The following is a 15470-nucleotide window of genomic DNA, read 5'->3' on the forward strand; positions in this document are numbered from 1 at the left end:
GGCAGGAGGTTGAGAGGCAGGAGGTTGTGAGGTAGCAGGTTGTGGGAGTGGCTGGCTGTCAGGCAGCAGGTTGTGAGGCAGGAGGTTGTGAGGCAGCAGGTTGTGGGAGGCAGCAGGTCGTGAGGTAGCAGGTTGGTGAGGCAGCAGGCGATGAAACAGGAGGTTGTGAGGCAGGAGGTTGTGAGGCAGGAGGTTTGAGGCAGCAGGTTGTGAGGCAGGAGGTTGTAGGCAGCAGGTCGTGGTAGGGTTGTGAGGTAGCAGGCAGTGAAACAGGAGGTTGAGAGGCAACAGGTTGTGAGGCAGTAGGTTGAGAGGCAGTGGGTTGGGAGGTAGCAGGCTGTGAAGCAGGAGGGTTGTGGAGTAGCATGTTGTGAGGTAGTGGTTGTGAAGCAGGAGGTTGTGAGGTCCAATTTGTGAGGCAGGAGGTTGTGAGGCTATTGTGAGGAAGGAGGTTGAGGCAGGAGGTTGAGAGGCAGGAGGTTGAGAGGCAGGAGGTTGTGAGGCAGGAGGTTGTGGGCAGGAGGTTGAGAGAGCAGGTTGTGAGGCAGCAGGTTGTGAGGCATGAGGTTGTGAAGGCAGGAGGTTGGGAGGCAGGAGGTTGGGGAGATCAGGAGGTTGTGAGGCAGATTGTGAGGCAGGAGGTTGGGAGGCAGGAGGTTGAGAGGCAGGAGGTTGTGAGGCAGCAGGTTGGAGAGCAGGTGGTTGTGGCAGGAGGTTGTGAGGCAGGAGGTTGGGAGGCAGGGTTGAGAGTCAGGAGGTTGTGAGGCAGGAGGTTGAGAGGCAGGAGGTTGTGAGGCAGGAGGTTGTTTCCCATCCCAGATGTGGTAAATCTCCTCACCACGGAAACTGTCTGTCAGGCCCTTGATAGGTGTGCTGGTCATGAGGAGAGGCGGGGGCTGTCAGGGTCATGAGGTGAGACAGGGGCTGTTATGGTCATGAGAGGCAGGGGGGCTGTCAGGGTCATGAGGTGAGGCAGGGGCTGTCAGGGTCATGAGGTGAGGCAGGGGGCTGTCAGGATCATGAGAGGCAGGGGGCTGTCAGGGTCATGAGGTGAGGCAGGGGGCTGTCAGGGTCATGAGGTGAGGCAGGGGGCTGTGTGGTCATGAGGTGAGGCAGGGGTTGTGGGGTCATGAGGAGGGTGGGGGCAGAGGCTGTTATGGTCATGACGTGAGGCAGGGGGCTGGTGAGTTCATGTGGTGAGGCAGGGTGCTGTCAGGGTCATGGGTGAGGCAGGACTGTCAGGGGTCATTAGGTAAGGCAAGGGGGCTAATGGTCATGGTGGGGGCAGGGGCAGCCCTTGGTCATGAGGTGAAGTAAGGCTGTCAGGGTCATGAGGTGAGACTGTGGGGCTGTCAGAGTCATGAGGTGAGACTGTGGGGCTGTCAGGGCATGAGTTGAGACTGTGGGGCTGTCAGGGTCATGGTGAGACTGTGGGGCTGTCAGGGTCATGAGGTGAGACTGTGGGGCTGTCAGGGTCATGAGGTGAGACTGGGGCTGTCAGGTCATGAGGTAAGGCTGTGGGGGCTGTGTGTCGTTGGGGCTAGGAGAGAATGACAGGAAACATTGTGTCATCTAGTGATGCCTGATATGTTAGAGATGCGTGTCCTCATAATTTGCGGTCATGTGTGTGTATGTGTGTACTCTTGCCCGTATATGACGTGTGTGTGTGTGTGGTGGGGGGGGGGGGTTAAGGTCAGAAGTATAGTGGAGGTGATGGTGGAGGCCTTCCACCTGCTACTGGTGACGGTGGTGTCCACAGTCCGGGAACTGACACAGCACACAGAACACGAGAGAATATTCTTTGTATATTGCCTGAGTAACACAGCAGGAGTAGGGTGTGGTAGACAGCAGGAGTGGTGTTGTAGACAGCAGGAGTAGGTGTGGTAGACAGGAGTAAGGTGTGGTAGACAGCAGGAGTAGGTGTGGTGACAGCAGGGGTGTGTGTGGTGAACAGCAGGAGTGGGTGTGGTAGACAGCAGGAGTATGTGTGGTAGACAGAAGGAGTGGGTGTGGTGAACAGCAGGAGTAGGTGTGGTAGACAGCAGGAGTGGGTGTGGTGGACAGCAGGAATAGGTGTGGTAGACAGCAGGGTGGGTGTGGTAGACTTGGGAATATGTGTAGACAGAAGGAGGTGTGTGGTAGACAACAGGAGTAGGTGTGGTAGACAGAAGGAGTAGGTGTGGTGAACAGCAGGGAATAATGTGGTGGACAGGGTATGTTGGGTAGACCAGGGGAGAATGTGTGGTAGACAGAAGGGTATGTGGTGAACAGCAGGGGTATGTGTGGTAGACAGCAGGGGTATTGTGTGGTAGACAGGGTATGTGTAATAGACAGCAGGGAGTAGGTGTGATAGACAGCAGGGTAAGGTGTGGTGACAGCAGGAGTGGGTGTGGTAGACAGCAGGGGTATGTGTGGTAGCAGGGGGTGGGTGTGGTAGACAGCAGGGTAGGTGTGGTAGACAGCAGGGGGTGTGTGGAAAACAGAAGGAGTATGTGTGGTGGACAGCAGGGAGTAGGTGTGGTGACAGCAGGAGTAGGTGTGGTAGACAGCAGGGGGTATGTGGTGGAGCAGCAGGGGAATGTGTGGTAGACCCAGCAGGAGTGGGTGTGGTAGACAGAAGGAGTAAGGTGTGGTAGACAGCAGGAGTAGGTGTGGTAGACAGGAGTGTGTATGATAGACAGCAGGAGTGGGTGTGGAGGACAGCAGGGTATGTGTGGTGAACAGCAGGAGTGGGTGTGGTAGACAGCAGGGTGGGTGTGGTAGACAGCAGAGGGGTATGTGTGGTGAACAGCAGGGGGTATGTGTGGTAGACAGCAGGGGGTGGGTGTGGTAGACAGAAGGATTAGGTGTGGTAGACAGCAGGAGTGGAGTTGTGAGTGGCAGGGTATGTGTAATAGACCAGGAGTAGGTGTGATAGACAGCAGGAGTAGGTGTAGTGAACAGCATAGAGGTGTGTAGAACAGCAGGAGTAGAGTGTGGTAGACAGCAGGTATGTGAAATGAAAGGGGTGTGTGGTAAGGCCGGGGTATGTGTAATAGACAGCAGGAGTAGGTGTGATGGACAGCAGGAGTGGGTGTAGGTAGACAGCAGGAGTGGATTGTGGTAGACAGCAGGAGAATGTGTGTAGACAGAAGGAGTAGGTGTGGTAGACAGCAGGAGTAGGTGTGGTGGACAGCAGGAGTGGGTGTGGTGGACAGCGGGAGTGGGTGTGTAGACAGCAGAGATATGTGTGTGGAGAGTGGATGTGTGGAACCAGCAGGGTGTGGGTGTGGTAGACAGGGGTGTATGAAGACAGCAGGAGTAGGTGTGGTGGACAGCAGGGTAGGTGTGGTAGACCAGCAGGTGGGTGTGAGAATCAGGGGTATGCCTGTGGAACGGCGGGTATATGTGCAGTAGACAGCAGGGGTGTGTGTGGTAGACAGCAGGGTGTGTGTGGAGAAACCAGAAGGGTATGTGTGGTGACAGCAGGGGTAGTTAGTGTGATTGGGGAAGGGAGTGGTGTGGTACACAGCAGGTAAAGCAGCAGGGGTGGGTGGCCAGGTGGGTGTGGTGTGTTCACAGCAGGTAAACAGCAGGGGTGGGTGGCCAGGTGGGTGTAGGTGTGGTGCCAGTGACAGGGGTGGGTGAAGTGGGTGTGGGTGTGGTACACAGCAGAATTAAAACAACGGTGGGTGGGGTGTGTACACACAGCAGGGGTGGTATTCCAGGTGGGTGTAGGTGTGGTACACAGCAGGTAGCCAACAGGGTGGGTGGCCAGGTGGGTGTAGGTGTGGTACACAGAGGTAAAGCAACAAGGGGTGGGTGGGTGGGTGTGGGTGTGGTACACAGCAGGTAAAGCAACAGGGGTGGGTGTGGTGGGTGTGGTGTGGTACACAGCAGGAGAAAGCGGTGGTGGCAGGTGGGTTGGTGTGTGCAGTGAGCAACAGGGGTGGCCAGGTGGGGTGTGGGTGTGTGCACAGCAGGGTGGGTGGCCAGGTGGGTGTGGGTGTGCAGCAGGTAAACAGGGTGGGTGGCCAGGTGGGTGTGGTACACAGCAGGTCAGCAGGGGTGGGTGGCCAACAAAAAGCAGCTAGGTGGGTGTAGGTGTGGTGTAGTACACAGCAGGTAAAGCAACAGGGTGGGTGGCCAGGTGGGTGTGGGTGTGGTACACAGGGTAAGCAGCAGGGGTGGGTGGCCAGGTGGGTGTGGGTGTGGTAGCAGGTGAGGGGTGGGTGGCCAGGTGGGTGTGGGTGTGGTACACAGGTAAAGCAGGGGTGGGTGGCCAGGTGGGTGTGGGTGTGGTACAGCAGGTAAAGCAACAGGGGTGGGTGGCCAGGTGGGTGTGGGTGTGGTACACACAGCAGGTAAACAACAGGGGTGGGTGGCCAGGTGGGTGTAGGTGTGGTACACAGCAGGTAAAGCAGCAGGTGTGGGTGGCCAGGTGGGTGTAGGGCGACCAACTGAGGTAATGAGCCGAGACCTGACCTAGTGTAGCTGTTGTTATTGTTGCTGCTCTTGTTATTGCTACTGTTTTTGTTGTTGTTGCTACTGTTGTTATTGTTGTTGCTGCTGTTTTTGCTACTGTTATTGTTGTTTATTTTTTTGCTGTTATTGTTGTTGCTACTACTGTTGTTATTGCTGTTGTTATTGCTACTGTTTTTTTTATTGTTTCTGTTGTTATTGCTGTAGTTAATGTTGTTGCTACTGTTGTTAATGTTGTTGCTACTGTTGTTATTGTTGTTGCTCTTGTTATTGCTACTGTTTTTGTTGTTGTTGCTGTTGATATTGTTGTGGCTACTGTTGTTATTGTTGCTATTTTTGCTTCTGTTATTGTTGTTGTTTTTGCTGTTTTGCTGTTTTTGCTGCTTTTGTTATTATTTGCTGTTTTTGGTGGTGGTGCTGTTTCTGTTATACTTTGTTGTTGTTCTTGTTGTTGTTTTTATTATTGTTGTTGCTGTTGTTGTTACTGCTGCTGTTATTGTTTTTGTTGTTATTGTTGCTGTTGGTGGATCTCAGCACTCGTATTATGTGGATAATTATCTATATGACGAGAACACTGAAGTTTAATGTAGTATAACTATTATTATTATTATTATTATTATTATTATTATTATTATTGGGGACAGTTATCATCATGAAAGACCATTGTCATCGCCTTTCTCATTATTAGGGGCAATTACCATCGTTAAGGGCCATCACCATTATCACCATCATCATCATCATTAGGGGTCAGGGGGTCTGATTGATAGACACATCACTATCAATCAGTCCCCAATATTGTACACGGTAGGAGGTAACAACACACCTGGAGGCCACTGTACACGGTAGGAGGTAACAAAACACCTGGAGGCCACTGTACACGGTAGGAGGTAACAACACACCTGGAGCCACTATACACGGTAGGAGGTAACAACACACCTGGAGGCCACTGTACACGGTAGGGTAACAACACACCTGGAGGCCACTATACACGGTAGGAGGTAACAACACACCTGGAGGCCACTGTACACGGTGGAGGTAACAACACACCTGGAGGCCACTGTACATAGGGTACAACAACACACCTGGAGGCCACTGTACACAACACACCTGGAGGCCCTGTACAGTAGGAGGTAACAACACACCTGGGGGTCACTGTACACGGTAGGAGGTAACAACACACCTGGAGGCCACTGTACACGGTAGGGTAACAACACCTGGAGGCCACTGTACACGGTAGGGTAACAACACACCTGGAGGCCACTATACACGGTGGGAGGTAACAACACACCTGGAGGCCACTGTACACGGTAGGAGGTAACAACACACCTGGAGGCCACTATACACGGTAGGAGGTAACAACAACCTGGAGGCCACTGTACGGTAGGAGGTAACAACACACCTGGAGGCCACTGTACACGTTGGAGGTAACAACACACCTGGAGGCCACTGTACACGGTAGGAGGTAACAACACACCTGGAGGCCACTGTACACGGTAGGAGGTAACAACACACCTGGAGGTCACTGTACGGTAGGAGTAACACACAGGCCACTGTACACGGTAGGAGTAACAACACACCTGGAGGCCACTGTACACGGTAGGAGGTAACAACACACCTGGAGGCCACTATACACGGTAGGAGGTAACAACACACCTGGAGGCCACTGTACACGGTAGGAGGTAACAACACCTGGAGGCCACACGGTAGGAGGTAACAACACACCTGGAGGTCACTGTACACAGTGAGGTAACAACACACCTGGAGGCCACTGTACACGGTAGGAGGTAACAACACCTGGAGGCCACTGCACAGTAGGAGGTAACAACACACCTGGAGGCCACTGTACACGGTGGGAGGTAACAACACACCTGGAGGCCACTGTACACGGTGGAGGTAACAACACCTGGAGGCCACTGTACACGGTAGGAGGTAACAACACACCTGGAGGCCACTGTACACGGTAGGAGGTAACAACACACCTGGAGGCCACTGTACACGGTAGGAGGTAACAACACACCTGGAGGTCACTGTACACGGTAGGAGGTAACAACACACCTGGAGGCCACTGTACACAGTAGGAGGTAACAACACACCTGGAGGCCACTGTACACGTGGGGAGTAACAACACACCTGGAGGCCACTGCACGGTGAGGAGTAACAACACACACCTGGAGGCCACTGTACCTGGGAGGTAACACACCTGGAGGTCACTGCACGGTGGGGTAACAACACACCTGGAGGCCACTGTACACGGTGGGGAGTAACACACCGGGGCCACTGTACACAGTGGAGGTAACAACACACCTGGGGCACTGTACGGTGGAGGTAACAACACACCTGGAGGCCACTGTACACGTGGGAGGTAACAACACACCTGGGTCACTGTACACGGTGGGAGTAACCACACCTGGAGGCCACTGTACACGGTAGGAGGTAACAACACACCTGGAGGCCACTGTACACAGTGGGAGGCTACACACCTGGGACTGTACAGTGGGGTAAACAACACACCTGGAGGCCACTGTACACGGTGGGAGGTAACAACACACCTGGAGGTCACTGTACGGTGAGGTAACAACACACCTGGAGCCACTGTACACAGTGGAGGTAACAACACACCTGGAGGCCACTGCACGGTGGAGGTAACAACACACCTGGAGGCCACTGTACACGGTAGGAGGTAACACACACCTGGAGGCCACTGTACACGGTAGGAGGTAACAACACACCTGGAGGCCACTGTACACGGTGGGAGGTAACAACACACCTGGAGGCCACTGTACACGGTAGGAGGTAACCACACCTGGAGGCCACTGTACACGGTGGGAGGTAACAACACACCTGGGGCCACTGTACACGGTAGGAGGTAACAACACCTGGAGGCCACTGTACACAGTAGGAGGTAACAACACACCTGGAACTTACACGGTAGGAGGTAACAACACACCTGGAGCCACTGTACACGGTAGGAGGTAACAACACACCTGGAGCCACTGTACACGGTAGGAGGTGGCTTAACACACCTGGAGGCCACTGTACACGGTAGGAGGTAACAACACCTGGGCCACTGTACACGGTAGGAGGTAACAACACACCTGGGCCACTGTGTACACGGTAGGAGGTAACAACACACCTGGAGGCCACTGTACACAGTGGGGTACAGTGCAGAGTCGGTTACTGTAGTGCATTATGGGTTGATCTGTGTTGAGGAAGGTCCAGTCTGTACCTAACGGGGAAGCTGTCTACTCTTGTTGCTGTTGTTATAATGTTTAATAATTGTTTCTTCTTGATATTCTCAATATTTATTCAGGGTGGTCATAAAAGATCTGAACCATTGTATTTTTTTAATTTTTACTTGAGATATAACCATGTTTAAGTAATAGAACAATTATTAAAGTTTTTCAAAACATGTTTAAAACACTTCAACATGTGCGCCACTGGTCGCCCGAACAACAAACAATCGATGTACAATTTCCGCCAAGTGTTCACGCCCGCCAGCATCAACCACCGCTGTTGCATCTCTCACTCTGATTAGTGGTTGATGGATGTTGGTAACCTTGGTCTTGTACACAGCTTCTCTAACAAAATCCCAGAGGAAGAAATCCACTGGCGTAATGTCCGGTGATCGTGTACTGTAGACCAGGGCACAGGTCCACCACGACCAATCCAGCGACTTGGTAAATAACGATATTAGTCAAATAAGTTGTCAATGAATTAGTCAGTAATCAAGTAAACCGATTAATAGTTGCTCTATCGTTTACATGCTAGCTTAATATATTAATTAATTTTTTTAAATGTTAGAGAATCAAATCTTTCAGATCTGTTATGAACAACACCCTGTACTGTATGTTAAGCGCTAGTGAAGTGTTCTCCTTTAGACGGAACTAGCGCCCTTCAGAAATAATACTGATTATTATCTATCTATATATAAAACAAAAAGTGTGCGTGCGTGCGTGCGCGCCGCCACCCGCCCGCCCCGCCCGCCCCCGCCCGCCGCCCCCGCCCGCCCGCACGAGAATCTCGGAAACTACTTTACCGATCTGTAGTGATGATGCTGGTGTTATATGTAGTGATGATGCTGGTGTTATATGTAGTGATGATGCTGGTGTTATATGTAGTGATGATGGATGATATTATATGTAGTGATGATGGGTTGTGTTATATGTAGTGATGATTAGACAATCTATCTATCTATATAAAACAAAGAAGTATGTCTGTTTGTGTGTGTTTGTTTGTGTGTGTGTCCGCACGAGAATCTCGAAAACTACTTTACCGATCTGGAGTGATGATGGATGGTGTTATATGTAGTGATGATGATGGATGGTGTTATATGTAGTGATGATGATGGATGGTGTTATATGTAGTGATGATGGATGGTGTTATATGTAGTGATGATGATGGATGGTGTTATATGTAGTGTCATGGTTTTGGAGTGAATCGGTGGTAGTAGGAGTGGATTATATTATATAAAGATAATAATATGTCGTATTTCTTATTTCTTACCGTAGAGTTCGATACCTTCACACTGGTTACTTACAGAAGATTATGGCGTATCTACGTAAAAGTTCACTCAACCAACTCGACATTCCATGATTTATACTTGATAAATGAAGATTTAATGAGTTCCATTAATTTCCAACATCCATCTAAGTTATTGGTTATACTTTGTCATAACCAATCAGTCAACTACCTTCAGTAATAATAAGATAGGATCACAGATATGGGCAGATAATTGCACTTACATTTATTTGTCAAGCTTCCATACAATGATTTACAAGTTGCATGGATATATGAATCACTCACGTTCACGCTGGAATAAAATTAATCTTCTAAAGAGAATTTTCAACTTGGGACACATGTGATTACTCTACTATGGGTATAACAACAGAGCCTTAATTCTTCAAGTGATACATTTATTGTCAGCCTGGATTGCCTTTGTTGCAACCAAACTTCCGCACAAGAACTTCTTCCACGGCCATAACAACAAAAAAGTACTCTTGGGTTTACACACAGTCTTGCGTCACTGACAGTCACTAGACGGTTGTCGCGGCAAGGAGAACTGGAAGCGTGACTTGAATTAACCATTTAGGTGCAATAGACCAGCCTGGATTGCCTTGTCGCAACCGGGCTTCCACACTGATATTTCCACGGGGATAACAAACCTAGGTTAACACACCTAGTCTCGTGTTGATCTTGGCATCTGTAGACGGGTGTCGTGCAGAGCCAAGCGTGAATTGATTAACCATTTACTGTAGGTTTGATAGACCAGCCTGGATGCCTTGTCGCAACCAGGCATCCACGTGATATTTCCACGGGGATAACAACCTAGGTTAACACGCTTAGTCTCGTGTCGACGACGGTCCACAGGACGGCGTGGCGGTGGAGGACTCTGTGTGGTGTGGTCGTCCCCTTTCAGGAGGGAGAGGATGGAGACGACGTCTTAACTATGCCATGGTCGTCGGGATACTACCTAAAATGAGGTTTTTGGGTGTGAAGCGATGAACAGTACAATACTGTTTCACTGCCCACCCCCCCTAAAGGCTGGCTAACATACACTAATGGAAAATACATGTCCCAGTTATGCCTCGCCGGGTGTCTTATCTCTACTAAAACAAACTTTGGAATTGGTTGCGTGGGTAAGCCTAACGCAACCCATGACTATAGTGATGATGGATGGTGTTATATGTAGTGATGATGGATGATGTTATATGTAGTGATGATGGGTGGTGTTATATGTAGTGATGATTAGACAATAAAATAATAACTGTTTAATGCTAAAAATTATACTTTGCTGTACCGTTGTAGTGAAAAACATGGTGGAACTTACATACACCGTTAATGAACTATTGATGGAAGAAGAAGTTTTGGGGACTGAACAGTGAGACAATGTGGAGCCTCCCGGAGGGTGGCGTCCTACCGTGGCCTAGCGGATGAGCGATTCTGCTAGTTATTATTATTATACATTTATTATAGTTAAAAGGGTGGGTGTGCAACTGTACTAACGTTAATGTTGTTTTATCAACAGATCCCAACACGCAGTTCAAGGTTGACGAAGGCGTTCACTCAGCGCCATGAGGGTAAGTCATCTATGCCAGTGTTCGTGGCGACAGATGTGTCGGGCCCCGGCGCTCCCTTCATCTCCAACCTCACTTGCCAGGCGGACGCCACGCTATACTTGCAGTGGCTCCGCCCTGAGGAGCTGTACGGCACCGTCGACCTCTACTACATCTACTACCGACCCGAGGACTCCTTTGAGTTTGAGGAGATCGCTGTCAACTCCGTCAACAATCGCTTACAACACAACGTGAGTACATCCACCCTCATGAGTCCCAGTATAGTGGTACTGTACACAGGGTGAGTGTACCCTGGTGTGTCTCAGTGTGTGGTGTGAGTATACCCTGGTGTGTCTCAGTGTATGGTGTGAGTACACCCTGGTGTGTCTCAGTGTGTACTGTACACATGTTGTCTACAGTATTAATGTGTACAGTATAGTAATCATGTAACCAACTATGAGTGAGGGAATGAGTCACACAACCCTGGAGACTGATATGTTGTCATAATTACATTAATGTATCTGGTGCCCGAGTGGTGCAGAGTTAATGTAGGAATATTCAGCAAGGTGTCCTGGACGTCAACTGTTGTGTACTTGATCCATTTGCTAGTGTTTGAGACGGTTAACATCATGCAAATAAAGTTAAGATCATCGTACTCAAACGGTGGTTAAGTGCCGTACTCAAGGTGTTAAGTCACCATAATCAAGGTGTTAAGTTACCTTAATCAAGGTGTTAATTCACCATGCTCAAGGTGTTGTCACCATAATCATGGTGTTAAATCACCGTACTCAAGGTGTTAAATCACCGTAATTAAGGTGTTAAGTCACCGTAATCACGGTGTTAAGTCACTGTGATCAAGGTGTTAAATCACCATGCTCAAGGTGTTAAGTCACCGTAATCAAGGTGTTACGTCACCGTAATCAAGGTGTTACGTCACCGTAATCAAGGTGTTAAAGTTACTATACGAAGAGGTGGGCGTAGTCAGATCAGTGGGAGGAACAGTGACGCTCCTGTTTTGTGGTGGCAGCTGCTTCCTCCCGCTCCATATGCCGACTCGTGCTCCGTCCGACTCGTGCTCCGTCCGACTCGTGCTCCGTCCGACTCGTGCTCCGTCCGACTCGTGCTCCGTCCGACTCGTGCTCCGTCCGACTCGTGCTCCGTCCGACTCGTGCTCCGTCCGACTCGTGCTCCGTCCGACTCGTGCTCCGTCCGACTCGTGCTCCGTCCGACTCGTGCTCCGTCCGACTCCCGCTCTGTCCGACTGGAGCTGTGTCCGACTGGAGCTCCGTCCGACTCATGCACTACCCGACTCACGCTCCACCCAACTCACGCATTAGTGGATGCTGGTTAGGTGTTACTCTTGCTATTCCTCCTCCTAAATATCTGGATGATGAAGGCATGTTTTATTGTACGTGTTATATGTAATTATAAACTTGTCTTGTATCTCTTGGTGGATGGAGGAGGAGAACAGAGACACAAGACAGGAAGCGACTAAAGTGTTTGAGGTAACACGCACCTTTACCTATTATACTACGTGAATTCTTAACATCTGCACTAGTCTACACGACTTCCTCCACAGTGAACACACACCATAGAAGACTAGTTAATGTCGCCAACTATAATTATGAGTTATAGTAAAAATATATGTTTGTATATATTCCTGTGTTGTAAAAAAATATATATATGTGTGTATAGGTAAAAGTGTGTGTGAGATGATGATAATAATAATAATAATAATAATAATAATAATAATAATAATAATAATAATAATAATAATTAACGGTTTTTGAAAGAGCATGGCAGCTGGAAGGCTGAAAATATGCAGTTACATAATTGGGGAATGGATCTCATGATTGACAAATAATATACAAGAAACATACGTGATACAAATATGATATATAATAACTAGGTGGGGAGAAGGTTAAACTACAAGCATTTCAACATAGTGACATTGCAAAAGAGTATGATTGGCTGGAAGTGAATAAACTGGTTGATTATGAGTTGTTGATAATTTTTGCAATGCAACTGGGCTGTTCTTATAGCGATCAGTACTTGCTCGTATGGGCTGGATGCGGTTGTGGTGTAGAACAGCAATTCGCGGACGAGGGATCTCGTGTGGAAGTAGGAGCTGGTGTCAAGGATGGTCCAGAAGCTTCTCCCCAAATTTGCAGATGAGGTCGTGGTGATGATCAGAGAGAGCCGAGAGGGTCAGTGTGTTGAGAGCTTCTTGATATGTGGAGTAGGAAGGGAGAGAATAATCTTGCATGCCCTCTTTTGCACTTTCTAGGTGTTTACGTTGTGTGGCATTTAGGAGGCCAGGTAGGGAGGCATAGGTGAGCTTGGGAAGTATGAATATTGAGTAACACTGAGGAGCTCAGGGCAGGAACTCCGAGGGACTTGAGTCAGCGGAGGAGGTGGGGACAACTGGAGGATTTGACTATCATACTGGTGTGTGTGTGTGTGTGTGTGTGTGTGTGTGTGTGTGTGTGTGTGTGTGTGTGTGTGTGTGTGTGTGTGTGTGTGTGTGTGTGTGTGTGTGTGTGTGTGTGTGTGTGTGTGTGTGTGTGTGTGTGTGTGTGTTTTAGCGAGACGGTGATGGAGAGGTGTAGGGATTGGGAGGTGAGACAATGCTGGGCGGGAAGGAAGTTTGGGCTATACACCCAGATTACACAAGACCACTGCTGACACCGGGGGGGCTCATTGTCACACTGCTGCATGTGTAATTATTATTGCTGCGCCTCACCACTTTCCTTCTCACCCCTCTCGACTCTTCTTATGTAGGGTCTTTTGTCCGTCCGTCCGTCCGTCCCGGAGAGGAGGAAGAGGTGCAGCTAAGTAGGTGACTTCCATACTACATGAGGCTGTATGCCCAGAGACCTACTGAAGCAGCCAATATTGGAGAGCCTCACACACACACACACACACACACACACACACACACACACACACACACACACACACACACACACACACACACACACAGACTATAACATATATGCACAGTTGTATGTATAATACAGCAGATATATATACAGACCATAGGTTGAAGTTCTGTAGATATTACCGAGGGAACCTGTGAGAGGCAGTGTGTGGTGAGGTGAGGTAGGTGTAGTGAGAGGCAGTGTGTGGTGAGGTGAGGTAGGTGTAGTGAGAGGCAGTGTGTGGTGGGGGTGAGGCAGGTGTAGTGAGGAGGCAGTGTGTGGTGATGTAGGTGTGGTGAGGCAGGTGTGTGGTGAGGTGAGGCAGGTGTGGTGAGGGCGGTGTGTGGGGTGGGGTGGGTGGTGAAGGGCGGTGTGGTGAGGTGGGGTGGGTGTGGGAGGCAGTGTGTGGTGGGGTGAGGTAGGTGTGGTGGTGGCAGTGTGTGGTGGGGTGGGGTGGGTGTGAGGGCGGTGTGTGGTGGGGTGGGACAGGTGTGAGTGAGAGGCGGTGTGTGGTGAGGTGAGGCAGGTGTAGTGAGGGCGGTGTGTGGTGGGGTGGGGCAGGTGTGAGTGAGGCGGTGTGGTGGGGTGGGGTGGGTGTAGTGGAGGCAGTGTGGGGTGAGGTGGGGTGGGTGTGGTGAGAGACGGTGTGATGGGGTGGGGCAGGTGTGGTGAGAGGCAGTGTGTGGTGGGGTGGGGTGGGTGTGGTGGAGGCAGTGTGGGGTGAGGTGGAGGTGTGTAGTGAGGCAGTGTGTGGTGGTGAGGCAGGTGTAGTGAGAGGCAGTGTGTGGTGAGGTGAGGCCAGGGCAGGTGGTGAGGAGGCAGTGTGATGTGAGGTGGGGTGGGTGTAGTGGAGGCGGTGTGTGGTGAGGTGAGGCAGGTGTGGTGAGGGAGGCGGTGTGTGGTGGGGCAGGGCAGGGTGGTGAGGGCAGTGTGTGGTGAGGTGGGGCGGGTAGTGAGGGCGGTGTGTGGTGGGGTGGGGCAGGTGTGGTGGGGCGGTGTGGTGGGGTGAGGTAGGTGTGGTGAGGAGGCGGTGTGTGAGGGTGAGGGTGAGGTGGGTGTGGTGAGGGGCGGTGTGTGTGGTGGGGTGGGGCAGGTGTGGTGAGGAGGCAGTGTGAGGGTGGGGCCGAGGCAGGTGTAGTGAGGCAGTGTGTGTTGTGGTGGGGCAGGGGTGGTGAGAGGCAGTGTGTGTGAGGTGAGGCAGGTGTGAGTGAGGCAGTGTGTGGTGAGGTGGGGCAGGTGTGGTGAGTGTGTGGTGGGGTGGGGTGGGTGTGGTGGGGGCGGTGTGTGTGGTGGGTGAGGTGGGGTGGGTGTGGTGAGGCGGTGTGTGGTGGGGTGGGGCAGGTGTGGTGGGGAGGCAGTGTGTGGGGTGGGGAGGTGTGGTGGGGGCGGTGTGGTGGGGTGGGGCAGGTGTGGTGAGGGCAGTGTGTGGTGAGGTGGGGCAGGTGTAGTGAGAGGCAGTGTGATGTGAGGTGAGGTAGGTGTAGTGAGGAGGCAGTGTGTGGTGAGGTGGGGTGGGTGTGGTGGAGGCGGTGTGGTGAGGTAAGGCAGGTGTAGTGAGGAGGCGGTGTGTGGTGAAGTGGGGCAGGTGTGGTGAGAGGGTGTGAGGTGGGGGCAGGTGTGGTGAGAGGCGGTGTGTGGTGAGGTGGGGTGGGTGTGGGGGGAGGCGGTGTGTGGTGGGGTGGGGCGGGTGTGGTGAGAGGCAGTGTGATGTGGGGCAGGGTGGGGTGTGGTAGGGAGAGGCAGGTGTGTGGTGAGGTGGGGGCAGGTGTGGTGGAGGCAGTGTGTGGTGAGGTGGGGCAGGTGTGGTGAGAGGCAGTGTGTGGTGAGGCAGGTGTGAGTGAGGAGGCGGTGTGTGGTGGGGTGGGGAGTGGGTGTAGTGAGAGACAGTGTGGTGAGGTGAGGTGGGTGTGAGTGAGAGGCAGTGTGTGGTGAGGTGAGGTGGGTGTGGTGAGGGCAGTCTGGGATGTGTATCGAAGGGAATCACCTCCACCCCACCAGGCAGGCACACTCCCTGGACCAGTCAGTATTAAAACAT

The 15470-nt window shown here is 51.4% G+C and overlaps 1 protein-coding gene across 1 annotated transcript in view; it reads left to right on the forward strand.

The window, feature by feature from the left end:
* Positions 1–10491: 10491 nt before the first annotated feature.
* LOC121878230 (tyrosine-protein phosphatase 99A-like) overlaps positions 10492–15470 on the forward strand; it is a gene marked incomplete in the record, with an annotated part of 103182 nt that continues 98203 nt past the window's right edge. Inside the window, 1 exon segment of the mRNA XM_042384325.1 lies at positions 10492–10765. Coding sequence (XP_042240259.1) covers positions 10550–10765 — 216 coding nt within the window.

Source organism: Homarus americanus, unplaced genomic scaffold (assembly GCF_018991925.1).
Source record: "Homarus americanus isolate GMGI-L3 unplaced genomic scaffold, GMGI_Hamer_2.0 scaffold45562, whole genome shotgun sequence".
Taxonomy (NCBI): Eukaryota; Metazoa; Arthropoda; class Malacostraca; order Decapoda; family Nephropidae; genus Homarus; species Homarus americanus.